The following is an 18700-nucleotide window of genomic DNA, read 5'->3' as shown; positions in this document are numbered from 1 at the left end:
GGGGTCCGCAGGGGGTCTTCGGCGCAGCGCTGCGACAGCCCACGCTCCAGTGAGGCCAGCGCTGACCAGGACACTGAGAGCTACCTCACAAAAACTGTGAGGAGGACATCCCCAGTGACAGCACGGCTGATCTGGGACCAGAGGAGAGGCCAACGCTCTCTGTGCCTTTAAAGGTCACCTATTGTGAAAAATCCTCTTCTCCATGTCTCTTCTACATCAACATGTGTCCCCTCTTCTCCATGTCTCTTCTACATCAACATGTGTCCCCTCTTCTCCATGTCTCTTCTACATCAACATGTGTCCCCTCTGTGTAAAGAGATTCTGAACGTTTCAGGAAAAAAGATTATCTCTCTTTTTGTCCTGATCCATTTATATAAAAACCTGTCTGAAAAGGAGCTGATCAGATTTTGGCCACTTTATGATGTCATAACGATGTTTTGGCTTGTGTAACCATTGGCCAATAACCAACCAAGGTAACCCCCCCCCCCTTATCACCTGACTCTCCTCCTAAAGCACCATTGTGTTCTTTGTNTTTGAGAAGCACTGTTCTAGGGGGTTCCCCTCTTCTGTAGTGTGGTTTATAGGTTGTTGTGCCACATTAGAGGAGATAGAACTATGTAAGTTATATTCTAAGAATATAACTTACATAGTTCTATCTCCTCTAATGTGGCACAACAACCTATAAACCACACTACAGAAGAGGGGAACCCCCTAGAACAGTGCTTCTCAAAGTGTGGTCCGCGGACCACTGGTGGTCCGTGAGCGCCCCCTAGTGGTCCGTGAGTGTATTGGTAACATTTCACATTTTAAATAAGTTCATTTAAGTTTTCCGCACTCTCGCGGGAATATCTCCGCAATGGAGCGAGCTTAAGTTTCACTTTCGATTGCATGATATAGCCCAGCGCAACACCTTCGTCACCTGTTTGTACCATTTTCAGGCGATTTGTAATCTGTTCTAGAAAAACGATGTGTTTTGGGATATTTGTGGAGTTAGGTGGCACGCGAGTGTTTTTTTATTGGTTAAGTGGTCCTTGGTATGAAAAAGTTTGAGAAACACTGATTTAGAATAACACATAGAAGCAGGAAGTGTAACATAAACACATATCTATCTGATCATAGTGTTACATCTGTTTTCATATTTCTTATTGTGGTATATTACTGCTCCCAGAATTAAACTATCTTTATGTGTTATATGTTTGCAGTCTTTAATGGTTTTCTTTATTTCCTATTCAACACATAAGCAGTGTGTCTCTTATGTAGTGTTCATATATGTTTTATGTTCTTCCCCGTATGTGCTCCTCAGGTTAAATACCATGTTGCCCCCCTCTCACCTCGTCCACTGGAGGCTTCACTGCTGTAGCCCCCCTGCTCTGTGGACTGTTTGCTCTTGTTGCTCCACGCTGAAGTCTTGTTCTGTGGAGCCGCGTCCTCGGGGCCTTTCTCCTCCTCGCTGTCAGATAAAACTCCCTCTGGACAGAAAAACACGGAGACTCTTGTTCAAACATTACATTTCTCTCACAAAACACAATGTGTGCAACGTTTAAATAAATGCAGGAGACAGGAACAACGACACAGATGCAAAAACTGGCACTCAGCACGCTGGAAAAGTGGATTTCAGGGTAAGAACTGCAGTTTAAGAAATCCAAGTATTTAGATTGAGAAGGAGAAAAGTAGAAACGGAGGCGGTGACATAGAAGCAGCATCTAACCTTTGTTTGCTTTCTTTTTCTTCTTGCTCTTCTTCCCTTTCGCCTTCTTTTTCTCCACATCCGAGGCTTCGTCTGAATTCTTCCCATCGTCTTTCGTTTTTTTCTTCTTCTTCTTCTTGTCTGACTTCTTCTTTTTCCCTGTTGATGAAGACTTGGTCACTTCGGCTTCTTCCTCGTCATCTCCCTCTCTCTCAAGGCTGTCCGCCACCTCCTTCTCTTCTCCTCCGTCTTCTTTTTGCTTTTCCTGTTGAGGACGAGCTGATTCTTCAAAGTCAATCTCTTTTTTCTGATCCATGGAGTTGTCTCCGCCATCGCTCCCCTTTCTGATTTGTCCACAATCACCATCCTCCTCTTGCTCTCCATCTTGGGATTCGTCTTTCTGTGCCTTGGCTTCTTTCTCCAGCTGCTTTTCTCTCCGTTCTCTCCTCCTCTGCTCTTTCTTCTCCTGCTGCTCCTTCTCCTCATTCTTCCTCTTCTCTTCCTCTTCTAACTCAGTTTCTGTCCTTTTAACTCGCCAGCATCCGTCCCTCCATTCCCACTCCGGCTGGTTCGGAGCGGACTCGCCCTCTTTGTTTTCCCCGGATTGGTTGCTCTTTGATCCGGTGTTGCTGGCCTTGCTTCTTCCTTCCTGTGCCGTGGAAGTCTGACCCGCCTCCTGCCCGTTGTTCTCCCCGTCGTCCACCTTGTTGATGATGGTGGTGACCTGCTCGGTGAGCTGGTCGCTGACGGCGTACGTGGCGTCGCTGACGGCCGTGGCCAGGTCGTCCACGCGGCTGGTGACCGAGTCCAAGAGGGAGGAAATGTTGACAGTGGGGAGGTTCTGCTGGAAACTCTTGAAGAAGGCCATCTCTCAGCCGGGGATGCAGGAACGCTAGATTATCTCATCAGAGCGCTGATAGGACATGTGGTTGTTAGCAGGGTGTGGAGCCAGCATCACAATGTGAGCTGAAACAATACTCCTAAGATTGTTATACATGTTTTGAAGCAAGAGTTATCTTACCGGTACAGTGTTCTTGTATTCTTGTGTTTAATTGTTTAACCACAATAACATTTACATTCATTTATAAACCCGGCGTAGCAGCAGTTCAAAAAATGTTACTCAACTTAAACACATGTTTTCTCATTCTCAGTGTTGCTCCCCAAACTGTTTATTTCAGACTGGGTGTTGCCCAGTACCTTGCAGATATATTCTCATTTTTGATCCTGTATATCAATCTTTTGGGGTTTATCGAATAGCAACACACTTTTTGATCACAACGTTATTGATTGTCAACAAATGAAGCTCAGCGCAAGTTCAACCAGGAAGACCGTCTTTACTTTTCATGTATTTCTATTCCCATGTTACTACTCTCTCTCCTCTCAATAAGTGACCGGGGGCGTCACTCTCCAGCTTAACCAATCACTTCGCTCTATTCCCAAGAGCCTATCATAACGCTCTGTCAAACCTTTTAAATCTGCTCTCCCCTCTGACAGCTGTCATTTCAGGTGACTCGACGCAACCACCCTCCACCCCTTTTCACCTCCTGTCCCTCTGAATCCAGGGTCAAGCTAAGCCCCTCCCCTTCAGATCGACCCAACCATCCATTCACCACCACCAGTGTCTAGACCCCAGGGGGGTTTCATCGGATCGGCTCTACCCTCCCGAATGATACTTCCTGCACAACGGGGCCTAATCGCCAAAATTACCATTACATTCATTTGTGTATCTGCGTAATAAATATGTATTCTTACATCAAAACCGTCTCTCCTGATTGAAGTAGCAGCTGATCTGTTATGGAAACAGATACATTAATATTGATACTGCATTATTTGTAGGCCTGCTGTAGATATGCAAAGCACCTGCAACAACAACACCAACAGTGGCTCTAAAATGAATCATGTTTGTTCATAAAAACTGAATCTGAATTATGATTCCATAATTCAGATTTAGCTTTTCACACATCTTGGCTTATTTAGTAAAACTATGCAGCTTCAAAGCTCAGCATACAAACACATATGAAACCACTATTGGGACACATTGCACGCAAAAGTATAATAAAAAAAGTGTCAAAACCCACTTCTTTATGTGCGTATTGGATTGGATCTTATTGCCTTTACCCCTACACAACTGGAGCTTATTTAATTGTCCTCTCTGAAAGGATGGGGACCTTACGGTGGTGCTCTGATGATGCAACTGAATAAGAAATAAAGTGATTCGCTTGTCATGATCTTTTTGTGTTCGATGTTTCCTGTTTTATTTTTAAATGCAATTGAAATGTTTGTCTTGTCTGCTTTGAATTCCTGTCTTTGTGTTTTTTGCCGCCTTTGTAATTGCCCTGATTCTTTCCACCTGGGTGTGAGCTCCTTGCCTCCCCTGTGCCTTTACTTGCCCTCAGCTGTTTCTTGTTAATGTAATTAGTCATGTCACTATATGCCTGCCTGCGTTCCTTTTTCAGTCCGTCGGCTATGTTCCCATCTGTTCTCCCTGAGGTCCTTCTGTTCTCCCTGAGGTCCTTCTGTTCCTGATCTTATTCCTCCAGCTCCCTGGTCTGTACATCTTCAGTGTTTCTTTGGAAGAGGACATGTTTTGCACAAAATAACTGAATTATCATCCTAATGTCTGTGTGTAAATGCAGCCACTGTGGTTGGTCTGTGTGTGTGATGAGTACCTGGATGTCTGTTCTTTAACCCGTTGAGATGTGACGGGTCGTCAGGACTCGCCACTGACAGCTTGTTGCTGAGGTAAAGAAAAAACAGAGCCATCAACGCCATGAAGGCTGTAATGGAAGACAGGACACCCAGAAGCTCAGGAGAGACTGAGGAGGAAACAGAAATAAAGGGAGGCGGGGGGGGGGGGAAAGACAGACATGAAAAAAAGATAATGTAAAAATTAGACCAACATAATACTGATTATGGAGATATGTAACAGTTACATTTATTGTTTTCTAAAGAGAAATGGCTGTTAATAAAAACAAATGGCTTCAAGTTTAAAGTTAAAAAAAAAGTACATCTTTCTAATAAGCATCTTATTTTGGAATCAAACTCCTTAAATCTTGGCCTGTCAGTGGAGCATATTGTGTTTCTAAACAGTCAGTGGTTGTTCCACTTCAAAGGCACCACACAGTCTACAGCAGTGTATGTAGGCCAACCATACTGCATGTAACCATGCTGCTCTGCGCTGCTGATGTGCTATTTTTATGAGAGCCTCAAAGGAGCTGTATCTGAATGAAATGTGGACTAAACCAGCCAAACCGCACCGGGCCTGCACTTCATGTGTTAAAAAACGCAGACACACCACATCGCAATAGCTGGAGAAAAGGGGAAGTTTTATGGATAATGAAGCATGAACGATATTTCTAAAGACCAAATGCCCCAGTGGAAAGGGCAGCTTGTAAAATGAATACCCATAATATGTGGTGTCTGGTTTTTTAACACCAGTTTTTATGATCCCAGTTGACATTTTCAACAATGAATCCCTCAGTATTTTATTAGGGTCACCAATCTTGAAGGCTTTGAACGCCCACACAGGTGTTTATTATTGACTGTTTACTAAACCTGTCCCCTGAGCAACCATGTTCTAATCGTAGCTTAGCAACTGTAGGAGTGCTATACATCTCCACAGTGCTTTGGTGGACCAAAACCAAAGAATAAAATGTCTAAGAATTGGATTCAAGTGTGTTTGTTTGTATAGGCCGCAGAAGTTAGCATGTTCAGCTAATTAGCTTACTAACCGCAAGAAAAACGTTGTTACTTCCAAGGCCGAGAGTTATCATTGCTACATTAGTTTTGTTCCAGGATACGCTAGAAAAAATGATAGTGATATTTATTTGCATCGTTCTTTGAATCGTAATTTTAAAAAATAAGCAAAACTACCAGAAATGTCCAGCTTCCTCGTTTGAGTTATTTAGAAGTTAATTTGACAGATCACATTCCATAATAATTTAATTACAGTAACATTGACAACATCATACAGTAGCTCAAAGCTTATTTTTCTCCTCAGTCCCCTGGCAGTTGTGAGGGTTTGCTGTCATTTTTTGTCTTATGTGTTGAAAATTCGTAATCGTAGTATTAAAAAAAAAAAACATAAATCTGGGTTTAGGTAACATAAGTTGACTTTTTCAAAAATGTTTGACGTTTAATAGATACAGTGAATTGACCGATTTAAGAAAATATGCAGCTGACAACTCGATTATCAAATGATGTGTAAGTAGCAGCCCTATAATAACATGTATTTTAAAAAAGCAATGGTAATGCAGGCCAAATGTTGTACCATGGGTTTTATAGCCGGGGCTCATTTAAAAAACAACCATCACCTGTCACTGATTAAATTGGATTTCCCAGAGAGCACAAATGAGAAAGCAGGAGAGAAACATAAGTCATAGTTTCTCACCCCTCCCGACTACAGATTGAACTTATGGACTTGTTTCACCATGGCAACAGGCAGAGACCACTGCAGCCTGACAACTAGTGCTGCCGCAGAACTGCCAAAGTGATGAATGCTAAACTCCAAAGAATGGCAAGAGAAGTAGGAGAGAGAGTGAGATAAGAGAGAAGCGATGTGGCGGCAGGAGCTTACCTTTGCTAAATGAATATCCTCTTTAATACCAGCTGTTCCCCAAAAGCACTATTCTGCTGCTATAGATAGTAAAAGATCTAAGAAGAGGGGAAAAACAAAGTTGTCCTGCTCTGAAGTAATCCAACATGTAATAGATCCCTCACACTTAAGTCCGTGCCAACACTTTCCAGGCTTACGTATCAACTCTCACTGCAGACGGTGTTGGTGATTGAGCCAGAATGACCTCTGCGGCCATCGGGAACAGCGGCGGCTTGTCTAAATGATCAGCTCGTGGCCCGGAGTGTGAAGACACTTCATACGTGGCCCTGCTCTGTAAATGTCAAAAGGGCTGAATAATTTAGGTAACCTGAGGTAACCTGAAGCCTCCATCCATGTACACTGGCAAATTGAGTTATGGCGAGCAGCTCAACCATCAATCAGTTATTTCTCTGTTATAAAACCCATCATTATCAAGAAAGCGGAGCACATTGAAGTCGTTTTCTTTTTTTCCCTCAGCCACTTTCCTTTCTCTCTATCAGTCTGAACAGAATGAACAAGAAAACATAACTGAGTAAATATGTTGATTTGTCATGGCGTGTGAACAGGATTCAATCTGCTCTTTTTCTACCAGGTAATGACTTCAGCAAGCTGACGAACAAACACAGCAACTGAACCATTCAAAGTGCAAACAAGCAATGAACAATACCCTCAGAGAAACTTGAGTTCATTAGGATAAATTGTTTTTCTGACATAAAAAGAAGGGAAACAAATGACTGTTACACATCGTTGCGATACATATCCTCATTGTGGGCATAAATTATCCATTCATTTATAAATCTATTTACTTATCCAACTTTGAAGCTTTTGGATCAGTGCATGTTTAACTTTGTTTGAGTTTATAGGGTGTGCTTGTTTAAAAAAGTAGGTAGGCAATCTGGAAATGTTGCTTACACATGGACTTCTGATATGAAACAAAACCTTGATGCTGAATAAATCATGAACACAGCTGCTGCCTTTTGCTGAAGTAAACCAAAACTTGATACGGCGTGCATAATTCACAGGCGGTCATTATGCTTTCAGTAGTTTATCTACACTAGAAACACTTTGTTTCCACCAAACGTCAGGTAAAACTGGATATAGCAATTGTTTTACTTTTAAAGTCATGTTAAGTATTACAAAGCACGCATAGCATTACGCTCGGGATCAAAACAAACACACATAAAGTGATACTAGTTCTTGTTGTTTGAAGCAGGGATTAATGAGGTACTTATCCACAGTCTGTGTATTTTCTATGGTAGATGGCGATAAGCAAGCCACCCGTTTGGAGAAGCAGACAGGAGCCCCCACTGGACTATCCCCACAAACACTCAGATACTCAAATCCAGCACAAGACACCTTTTTTTTTAGGCTGCTATGGACAATCTGCAATAAATGCACATTTTATGGACAATCTTGCACCAAAGATATTGATATTGAAGTGACTGTTATTTTGTTATATGATTGTTGTGTTTTTTTTCTTTTATCATAATGTGTAAATGTGTCTGTTGATTGTGTATATAGGATATACATATTTTATACATATCTGTATACTGTATCATTTTACATTCAGGATTGTTGGAAACGTCATTTCGATCTCTCTGTAAACACAAACTGAGTAACGTTGACATTAAAGTATACTTTGACTTGAGTACCAGCACATATGTAAAGCAATGGGACAGCAGCAAAACATATTTTAAAATAAAAGCCCATCTTAAAATAATATAAATGTAAGTGTATGCTATAATTAATATATTTGTATAGCTTTACCTTGCTGTTAGACTGTCATTTTTTTTATAGTGTTGAAGTTGTGAAGTGCTGGTCTTCCCTTGTCATGATAGGTCAGTTTGTTAGTGTTTTTTCTGGGACTTTGGTGTTTAAATGTTAATATTCTAAATATAACATACAGTAGGGCTGCTCGATTATGGCAAAATTCATAATCTCGATTATTTGGGTCAATAATTGTAATTGCGATTATTAAATGCGATTATTCATTGACTTTGAAAACATCCATTTATTGGAGAGAAAAAAATGTGAACAGTATGTTTTTAACAGTTGATTACCCTGAACTTTAAGTATAATTCAACTGAAAAAAAAAAAAAAGTATTAAAAAAAAAATAATCGTTTTATTTCTATTACGTTGTTTTCGTAATGGTTGCAAGCCATAATCATAATCGCGATTAAAATACGATTAATTGAGCAGCCCTAACATACAGTTCCACTAATATTGTTTCTTTTAGGTGGCTAAATTACATTCTGCTGCTGCCCCCGTCCACAGTACATTGCCTAGCATCTGTGTTGTTACTTTGGTCTGTTTCTGCAAACTGAAAGTGTTACAACATCTATCCCCTGCAGGTACAGTAATACGCTGACTATGGATAAGTGCCTCCTACAGAGCTGCTTCAAACAATCTGAACCATCCTTGTAATGCAGACACACAAGTGCAATGCTCGGTTGTAAACATGGCTTTACCTTTTCTTGCACAGATGAGCTCGTGAACACCACAGTTCCTCCCCCCTCCTGGGAGAGAGAAAGAAAAGTTGGGAGTCAAAGGTTATAAAGATGATTCCATGTACTGTAGAAACACATGTTCATTGCCTCAGGTTAGTGAAGCTGGCAGATGGTGCTTTGAATAAAACTGATTAGCTGGAAAGAACTGAGAAGAAACACTCACATTCAAATGGGTATGCAAGAACATCACATTAATATGAATGTGCCATAACAAGGAGGTATTTTGTTATAGTAGAATATTTGTATATGCATGTTTGAGGGGCCTATAGCTAAAAACTAATAGTTAAATATTTTGTATTCACTGTTTAATGTGAGTTAAGTTAGAAGATTTCAGAATCAGAATTGGTTTTATTACCAAGTAGGTTTACTAGGATAAGGGCTGGGGACATCTCTAAACGGTAGACCAATCACAATCGAGCCAGCCAGCCAGCCAACCAATCAGAGCAGACTGGGCTCTGGTTTCAGACAGAGGGTGAAAGAGGTGCAGCACAGGCAGCCCTTTCTAAACATTAAAGCATGTAAATGTGTCACAGTAGATGCAAAAAACACAATTATGAAACCTGAAAATGAGCATAAAAGGGCCTCTTTAAAGTCTTAGATTAAAATAAGCGGGGTCATGACCTCGGTGACCTCGATGCTTGAACCAGTTTGAACACTGTTACTATGAATATATCATCAGTTTAAGGCATATCTCACCTAATTATCACCAATTATTCAGATCCTTTTACATTATACAGAAATATTTTTGAGGTTTTACATGTCACGATTTCCTTCACAATCCTCCTGAGGCTTAACTTAATAAAGGATACAGACACTTGTATCACCCCTCCTCACATTCAAACATTCAAAGGCTTATATACACACACACACACACACACACACACACACACACACACACACACACACACACACACACACACACACACACACACGTTATCTCTCTCGGCTCAACACCTTAGTACTTAATGATTCAGGTATCTGAGGCAGAAGCAGATCTCTGCTGTATAAATGTGGCTCTTAATTACAAAACTGTGTCAGGGATTAATTTGAATTACTTCAGAGAAACCGCAGAATACCTCCCTCCCTATCTTTCTTTTTTATGTATGCCTTTTATGCAATAAAAGATGATCAGAAATGATTTCCTTTTATTTTTGTTTGACTGAAGAACCAATTTGTTCTATTTTAAAATTACGTGAAAACAGCAGAAAGGCAGAACTGAAAACACTCTAATATCTTCCAAGTATTATTTTAAATGTGGGTATTTTCTTTCCCTAATGTCCCCTGAACTCAGTTCAAATAGGCCTAGTTCCAACCAACAATCAATGGACTTAATGTGTAATTTCCCTACTTCGGGGATTGGATACTGAACATGTTCTGAGGTGTAACCTCGGTCCCAGAGTGAGGAGGAAGCTCAGACACAAGTATCAATTCATTTAATGATACAGAATACCTGTTGGCTGTTCTTGCGGAAACACAAAAGGTGGCCAAATGCGGCAATCAGTAATACATCGGTCACTGATATTCCTAAAATTAAAAGTAAGGCTTTTTAGGAAAAGTGTTTTAACTGCCTTAATCTTCAGTTGTATAAAGCACAGGTTTTCAACTGTTTCTCAGCCAAGGACCTGTGGAGAATATACCAGGAACAGCTTATATCCCCTTTTTCAACTGCTTATAGAATAGTTTGTACAAGATCAATCCAAGGGCTACATAATGGTTGACTGAATACTTGTTTTAAGATGTTTTAGGACATATTTAAAACAAAACTCTGATGTAAATAGTTTTGATTAATATATACCCCCACTGTCCCATTTATTTGGCAAACCTTTACAGTTTAATGTAATCCGAAACAAGGCTTCTGACTCATGAAGTCTACTTGTATGGACGTTAGATTTGTGTTGACACTGTCATAGAGGTGTTTATCAGATGTTGTACTGGTCTACATTGTAATAAGATGTGTAGCATACTACTGTAACCCTGTCATCTATGTAAATGTAGGGACTCTCCCCAGCATATTGCAGTCCAGTACAACACTTTAGTGTGATCTAAAGTGTGACACATTTCCAACAATGTCACTACTAGACAGTGAACATTATAATATAAACTTTGTAAGGTATAATTGTTTGCTGAGTAGTTGCATCATGGGATTGCATAGATAAATAGAGAACTGTCTAGGCTGCACGGGTTGCGATTTGTAAGAATGAACCACTGCTGTATGAATAATATAAGATTGATTACAATATATGAATTGCACAGATAGCCTATATTCCCTGTGCCACTGGCGAGTCACCGCTGATATGTCTTCATGAAGAAGCCGTATCCCCTCTTTCTCTCTCTGCTGGTGTATCAACAAACACTGCTGCTGCACGCATGGCTGCACGTGACACAATAGTGCCCACATTACGGGACAGGACCAAGGCACGCGCCTGTACTCTTCAATGACTCCATCGTTTTTGTCACTGCTCAGTGTCATGTGTTCCCATCATTTTAAATAAAACCAGCAGGAGACATCTGACCTGTCGTCATTGTGTAGGCTACACATCATATGTTGTACACGTTACTCATGAATTGTAGTAATATCAACATCCCATTGATGTATACAGACAATGATGCACCCACAATATTAACGCTTATCTATCAGAAGGTTTTCGAACTCAAACGTTATTTTTTAATCCGCCAGGTTAGATCGTTAACGGTTACAAAACAAAGTTGTTGTCAGGTGATGCTAAGCAGCCTGCTGTGATTTTCGGTTTGAGACAAACATAAATATTTAAATGATTTCATATTTCACGAGTGTCTTAATCGAATATTTTGCGCATACATGACACAAAGCAGAGAGACTATATGCGTCCACTTTCACTCGTAGAGCATGCATCCCATGAAGGGATCATAACATTCCTGCAGCAGCGCGGGTGATGCTGCTAGCTGTCCCAGCCACGGCTCCGGAGCACTGCGGAACTCACGGAGGGATTTTAAAAACAAAGCCGGGAACAAAATGACAGCCTTCCTAACCTACCATGTGATTTTTTTTTCTAACAGCGTGTTTATTCTGCCCCGATCAAAGTTTTACACGAGTCCCGCAGGACACCTGAGACCGAGTTCTTACCGTCAATCGCCATGATGCTCCGTCCCGGACGCTACCAACTGTGGGGGTGGGGGGTGCTGGAGGAGGGAGGTCATTCATGTGCCGGTGGACGTTGTGTGTCTGTGTGTCTGTGTGTGTGTGACAGAGAGCGATTGTATAAGCAATTGCTATTTCAATAACAGACCTGTGCACCATGTCATATTCATTCATTTAAACACAAAATATACATGTACAACTGTAAAATAGGATAAGATTCAACAACACTTTAGTAATCCAAGAAGGTAATTTGATTTTGGGCAGGTAAAGGTAAAACCTTTACATATAATGTCTATGAGTAAAACAGAGGGAAAAAAACATATGCATACAGACATTTACAGTTCAAGTACAATAGCTGTTTGGGAATATGTTAGGCTGGTTATGCAAAATGTCTGAAACAAGTCATAATTAAATAACTCTAATAACAAATGTGTGAATAGTTTACATGACGGACCTAGTCATTTTTAAGTTGTTCATGTGCCAATCTCCAGGTAGAGAACATAATTGTCCTTTATGTATTTTCTCATTAACCAAAAATACTGACGTGATTTAAACCTTGTATCTCTTGTCTGTTTTTGAATAAGCTGAAAGCACAACAGCTTAGTTACCTTATATTTACAAAAAAATGTACACAAAGTTATATGGACATGGGGAGGCGTTCAGCCAATCAGGTGCGAGTAATGCCCACCTCTGCCTACGTCACAGCTTGGAGACACGCCCATCCTCGTTTTGATAGATTTCCGCAAAGTTTACAGACTGTTGCTTCCTCACAACAATTCTGAGTTTCTTTAGCTTTTAAGACGTTTAAAACATTATAAAAATGAGTGAAATCAAACTAACCGAATCAGCTCCAACTGAAGACAACGGAGAGGAGAAAGACTGGGCTGCTGCCAAAGCTTTTTTTGATAACCTCAAAACAAACAAACCAAGACCTGTAAGTACTTTTGCTAAACAGTTTTATGATCATACATTTGTGTGTAAGGTTCAGACACTTTCTTGCATACAAAATGTGACTTAATAAGCAAACACGACTGCAACTACATGTTTTATTCATCCAAACATACAGCCCAAACCCCGGTATGCTGTCACCATTGCCGTTTCCTCTCGCACCCTCTTCAACATGGCGAAGGCGAGGAAGATCTATGAGGATGAAGGATTGGAGAAGTATGTGGCTTATCAGATTGAGCATGAAAGCGAGCCTCTGATGCCTGGAGCTGCTTTCCCCTTCGTCCAGGTAGGCCTGATCCGGTTCTCTGCAGGGCGTGGTGCCTCAAACTGGTCGATTCACCATAATGCGTTGTTGAGTCGACAAAAGCCACAAAAAAAAAACTTACATTGTAAAAATCGACAGGGGTCTCTGATAATGAACAGTATGAGTCAGCGTTTTGAGTGTAGATTTTTGTGCGAGATTCTTAAAGCCATGTTTATACCCAAGAAAGGCCACACCTCAGTAAGTCTTGTCAAGGCAGGTATCTGTATGGCACCTTCATATCCCGTACAATCAGGAAATTGTCAATTAGCATTTTTTCTTCTAACTTCCACATTTGTCAAGTTTATGTACCCAAACATTGCAGAAAGGCAGTCGTTGGCAATACAACTCTCCATCAATGCTCATTACATATGTTAATGTGTTAAGTTAATAACAATTGAGACCTAAGACATCAAATAGTGCAAGGTAAAATGTAGGGTTTAAAATGTTTATTATCTAACAATATTGTGTTGAAGACAGTATTTCGCATAGATAAACTAAATGTTAGTTGCAGCACTAATATTTATTGTCTATTGCCAAAAAGTATTTTGAGCATTACAACCAGGAAACGTCCTGATGGGACTATCAACATAGGAAATGAATAAACTTGTCACTTCTCTCTGTGGTCATGGCACGACAGGTTAATAACATTACATTTATGTTTTCTAATATTGCAAATATATACACAAATAATATTGCTGTGATGAGCTAATAATGAGCTATTTATCAGCTGAGCAGTTTATTAGTCTGGCTGTGAAGTCCATGTTCACACCCTAATTAAGGTGTTACTGGTTCATTAAGCACAGTCCTTTGTTTTGGTGTTGTTTTAATACCTTAATGTGCTCTTTTAAAGTCCTAACAGTAGGAAAGCTGTGTCACAATGTTGTAATGCTTTTGTTGTAACATCCTTTTAAACCCTCTGACACCACATCCTCCTCTCTCTCACAGGCGCTGATGAATGTCAACTCTCGACTGAGGCAGCTCTACCCAGACAGCGAGGAGCTGTTTGACATCGTCTTAATGACTAACAACCATGCCCAAGTCGGAGTGCGCCTCATAAACAGCATTAATCACTACGGTACGCTGCGTCCATAACCACACTTTGTTTAATACACCGCGGCGTCTCTCCTGCTGCAGCAACAGGAGTGATCCACAACAGTAGAGTCTGGTAATGACACACAAGGTGTTCTAGTGTCGAATCAGCCTTCTTTACTTAAAGGTCACCTATTGTGCAAAATCCACTTGTTCATGTCTTTTATACATCAACATGTGTCCCCTCTGTGTAAAGAGATTCTGAAAGTTTCAGGAAAAAAGATTCTCTCTCTTTTTGTCCTGATCCATTTCTATAAAAACCTGTCTGAAAATGAGCTGATCAGATTTTGGCCACTTTATGATGTCATAACGATGTTTTGGCTTGTGTAACCATTAGCCAATCAGCAACCAAGGTAACCCCCCCCCACCTTATCACCTGAATCTCCTCCTAGAGCACCATTGAGTTCTTTGTAACCAAATCTCTCTCATCTAAAGCAGGGGTGGGGAACCTCCGGGTGGGGAACCTCCGGCCCCCAGTAACAGACAGGGAGAATCAGGCACTTTTGAAACAGGCTGAAACAGAGGGGATTATGGGTTAATGCTACAATGATCTGTTTGGTGTTTGGAGCCAAACACTTCAGAGACATGTTTGTATATATCCGAGACCTATAATGTATTGATGAAAAAGAGTATAATAGGAGACCTTTGACAATCTCTAACCCGCTTTTCAGATTTGAGCATAGAGAGATTTTGTATGACCGGAGGAGAAAGCCCTATAGGCTACCTGAAGGCCTACATGACCAACCTTTACCTCTCCAAGGACTCCGACAAAGTGACAGAGGCCATAGAAGAAGGTAAGTTGACATTATAACCCTGATTTCTCTTTTTATGTATAAGTTACTTTCAGCAGCCTCGAGATGTATAGGACTGATATTCACACATTTGCGTGTTGCGTGTTTCTGAGTGGCTCATTAATGATGTTGAGGGAAACTTCGACCCCACACTGAGCAGCAAGAAGGAGAATGAAAGCGTGTGATTTATGGCTCCCTGTCATGTCCCAATACACACGAAACAAACAAACATGAATCAATGACTTTCATGTGTAGTGCTGAAATTAAATATTTAGCTGACAGAACAAGATTGACTTTAAGTCGCTTATCAAGTTAAACTTGGAGGATCTCTTTTTTATCCCTGTAAATTGAATTTATTCGGGTTTCTGTCTGTTGGTCGAGCAAAACAAGATATCTGAAGAAGACATGCCTAAGAAATTAGGATTGGAATATTTTGTTTATGACAAACATTTGGATGGCACACCTACTATGCTCTATGTTACATAGAGCATCACTAATGTGTACAGTTCAGTGTTACGACCATAACTGATTCTCAAACAAAACTGTCTTTGTGTTTTTAGTAATAAACAAGAAATCTTTCACAGTTTACCTCGAACAACTTGGTAGCTATGAGACCACATTAGCCTAACTGTTTAGATATAACTATAAATCTCTTTATTGAAAGACAGAAGTATCAGAAATCAGAGCAAATGTGCATTAGCAGCTAAAACATTGTATATAAAACAGGAATTTGCAGCTGTGAGGTATCAAATTCAAATATAGTCTCAAAGTCACAAAGCTTGTTTTTAAAGTCCCCTCTCCTCTTTCAGGCATCGCTGCAGCCACTATGTTTACGGCGGACACGGATAATGAGCTGAGTAAGACTCAGCTGAGAGTGGCGTTTGATGGCGACGCCGTCCTCTTCTCCGACGAGTCAGAGATCATCGTGAAGCAGCACGGCCTGGACACTTTCTTTGAGCACGAGAAGGAGTTTGAGAACAAGCCTCTCGCTCAGGTAACTCATGATGTCATTGGCACCTAGGGCTTGTTATAAGTACTTGATGCGTTTTAAAATATCAACTTAAGGAACACAATAGTTGCGGGACTCCTCCATTAAAACCGTACCCGCATTTGATCCTTTTTGTACACAGATCTAGATACATTTTGATCTAGCGTGTCACTCCGGCCATTCACCCTCATCTTCCTGGGTTTAAGTTGATAGTTTCATTCTGCTGTTTGGCCAAACTGCTGTTTCAGAAGCTCTTCAAACTTGACAAGAATGTTCTCAAAGATACTCAACATAAAATGAAAGTACGATAATTGTTTTCCATCTAAATGTATCTGCCTTCAGTTGATTGAGTCCTAAAAAATTACTTTCATGCAGATCAACAACAGCATAAAACAATATAACTAATACAACTGGCAGGAAAGGACAAGAGCCCCAATGGACCTCAACTTAACAAAATAAACAAATAGAAAACACATGTTTAAACAAAATGTAAAAACATAAATGACAAAAGGAAGAGTTCACCTAATGTATTAGCTGTTTCAACAACACCTATTTGGTCGAAAATAAGTTTCTGGGAATTGTCTGCATGGTTTAGGAACCTGCTCAGTTTTTTATCAGCTCAGGCATGTTGTCTGTCCGTACAGTATGTGCTCCTGTTCGTGTGTGTTTGCATTTAGTTCCTCTTCCACCTTATTATCTGAACCTGTGTTCCTCATTTCAAAAACAATTAAATAAAACGTGATCCTTTGGCTCTTTCAGGGTCCCTTAAAGTGTTTCCTGGAGGCTCTGGGAAAGCTCCAGAGGAAATTCATCGCCAAGAACGAGCGCCTGAACTGTCCCATCCGAACCTTCCTGGTGACGGCCCGCAGCGCCGCCAGCTCCGGGGCCCGCGTCCTGAAGACTCTCCGCAGCTGGGGGCTGGAGATCGACGAGGCTCTCTTCCTGGCTGGGGCTCCTAAAGGGCCCCTGCTGGAGAAAATCAAACCGCACATCTTCTTCGACGACCAGATGTTCCACATTGAGGGGGCCCAGCAGATGGGAACCATATCTGCACACGTCCCCTACGGGATCGGACAGAAGTACCACAAGGGGAAACTCATCGAGCAGCCCCCGAAAAAGGAATAACCTAAAAACGGTTAGAATGTTTAATATGCAATACGTTAACACCTGCATATGAAGAGGTTTGCTTAAAAAGGAAGAAGATTGCATTCAGAAAAAATCCGTTAATTAGCCAATTTAGGAGGATTTGGGTAACTGATAATGCTGTCTTCAAAGTTTCCTACTTAATGGGGTTTTATCAAATATTTTTCAAAGTTTTCTTCAGGATTGGGTATTTTTTATGAGTATAGGAATGTAGTTTCAAAGCAATAGTTACACTACGTGCCACACACTGCTTCACCTAATACTGTTTTGAAAGAGAAACACCAGTTTTATTACCTATTGAGGCCTTTTAGCCATACTATCTGTGTACCTGTTTACCTTTTGAGAGAACTTTTTCTCATTTACATAGTCATTTTCTTTACACTTTTTTTATACAATAAACATGTTTATCTTATTTATCATGGCCTTGGATATTTGACCTCGGTATATTCCGTTGGACCAGGGTAATGCATCTGCCTTATGGTTGTTTTTATTGCATTTGATCTTTCAAAATCACTTTTTCTTTGTTACTGTTTTTGCTGTTGATGCAAATATAAAACACTTTATATTTTTCCTCAGAAATGTATATACTGTAACTTCACCCTCGACTAACTGTGGGTGTTTGCAGATAGCATTTGATCTATTTCATATTGGGAAAATATGTTAATGTTTCTCAACTTAACCTCATCAAGGAGTTTTAGAGTTACACTTGTTTGTTAATGTTCATTACATACTGTATCTGTTTACATTTCCCAGTGCCAGAAAACTGGCAATAGCCGGCATTGATTGTATTCATGTTCAGAATATCAGGATTCCCCTTTTTCTATACTCTATTCTATACTGTTTTCTAACTGTGCCTTTAACCTTATCAGTAAGTATAATAAAGGCATGTGGACGAACCCGGGTGACTGGTCTTTATCAGAAAAAGTAATTAAGTACATTTACTCAAGAAGGTAATTATTTTTGAAGTGCTTCTACTTTACTCGAATATGTCCATGTAATGCTAGTTTAGACCTGTTTAGACCAGTTTAGACCTGTATTGTACAGGTGTATTTTCAAAGCCTACGTAGGCCCCCTGATAACTTGATGCATGCATTATAACACTTGTCTACTTCTACATTTTGAACAGATTTTCTTTTTGTAATGATACTTTTACTTATGTAAAGTATCTGAGTACTTTCTCTACTGCTGGTCTTTCTACATCCCAGCAGTAGATGGTGCTGTTTGGCTGTAATTGTCCATGTTGATGCTTTACTGCTTGTTAGTGTTTGCCCTGCAGTACACCCTTGTGTTTGACAGGGATGCACCTCCCTGTAAAAGTAAACCTCCTGAAGCCAAGCTTTAGCAGCTTATCTTTGGGCAGATCTGTTAGACAAACTTCAATAAGTGTCAGTCAAACGTCAGCTGTTGGAGATAGAAGCTCACCTTAAATGTACACGACGAAAGAAGCCACAAGAGGGCGCTCCTGTTTAACTTTTATTAGGATTAACTTGAGAAGAGGAACAATTTAAGATGCCACACTTTTAGTGTAAT

At 40.4% G+C, this 18700-nt stretch overlaps 2 protein-coding genes across 2 annotated transcripts; one reads left to right on the top strand and one right to left on the bottom strand.

Annotated features, from left to right (window-relative positions):
- Positions 1-1205: 1205 nt before the first annotated feature.
- LOC104946502 (uncharacterized protein DDB_G0283697-like) lies at positions 1206-11969 on the bottom strand. The gene is made up of 6 exons (XM_010772345.1): positions 11893-11969; positions 8751-8798; positions 4357-4503; positions 1709-2653; positions 1332-1469; positions 1206-1225 (listed from the first exon to the last, which is right to left on the bottom strand). The coding sequence occupies exons 4-6, from the start codon at positions 2553-2555 to the stop codon at positions 1206-1208; spliced, it is 1005 nt and encodes a 334-aa protein (XP_010770647.1). The 5' UTR covers positions 2556-2653; positions 4357-4503; positions 8751-8798; positions 11893-11969.
- A 659-nt stretch (positions 11970-12628) lies between these two features.
- Positions 12629-18067, top strand: LOC104946496 (cytosolic 5'-nucleotidase 1A-like). Its single transcript, XM_010772338.1, has 6 exons — positions 12629-12841; positions 12974-13141; positions 14105-14234; positions 14920-15042; positions 15849-16033; positions 16787-18067. Exons 1-6 carry the CDS (start codon positions 12728-12730, stop codon positions 17150-17152), a joined length of 1086 nt encoding a protein of 361 aa, XP_010770640.1. The 5' UTR covers positions 12629-12727; the 3' UTR covers positions 17153-18067.
- Positions 18068-18700: the final 633 nt, after the last annotated feature.

The sequence above is a fragment of the Notothenia coriiceps genome, unplaced genomic scaffold (assembly GCF_000735185.1).
Source record: "Notothenia coriiceps isolate Sejong01 unplaced genomic scaffold, NC01 NC01_scaffold00011180, whole genome shotgun sequence".
In the NCBI taxonomy this organism is placed as follows: Eukaryota; Metazoa; Chordata; class Actinopteri; order Perciformes; family Nototheniidae; genus Notothenia; species Notothenia coriiceps.
The sequence above is the reverse complement of the archived record's forward strand: the minus strand, read 5'-3'. Positions and strand labels throughout refer to the sequence as shown.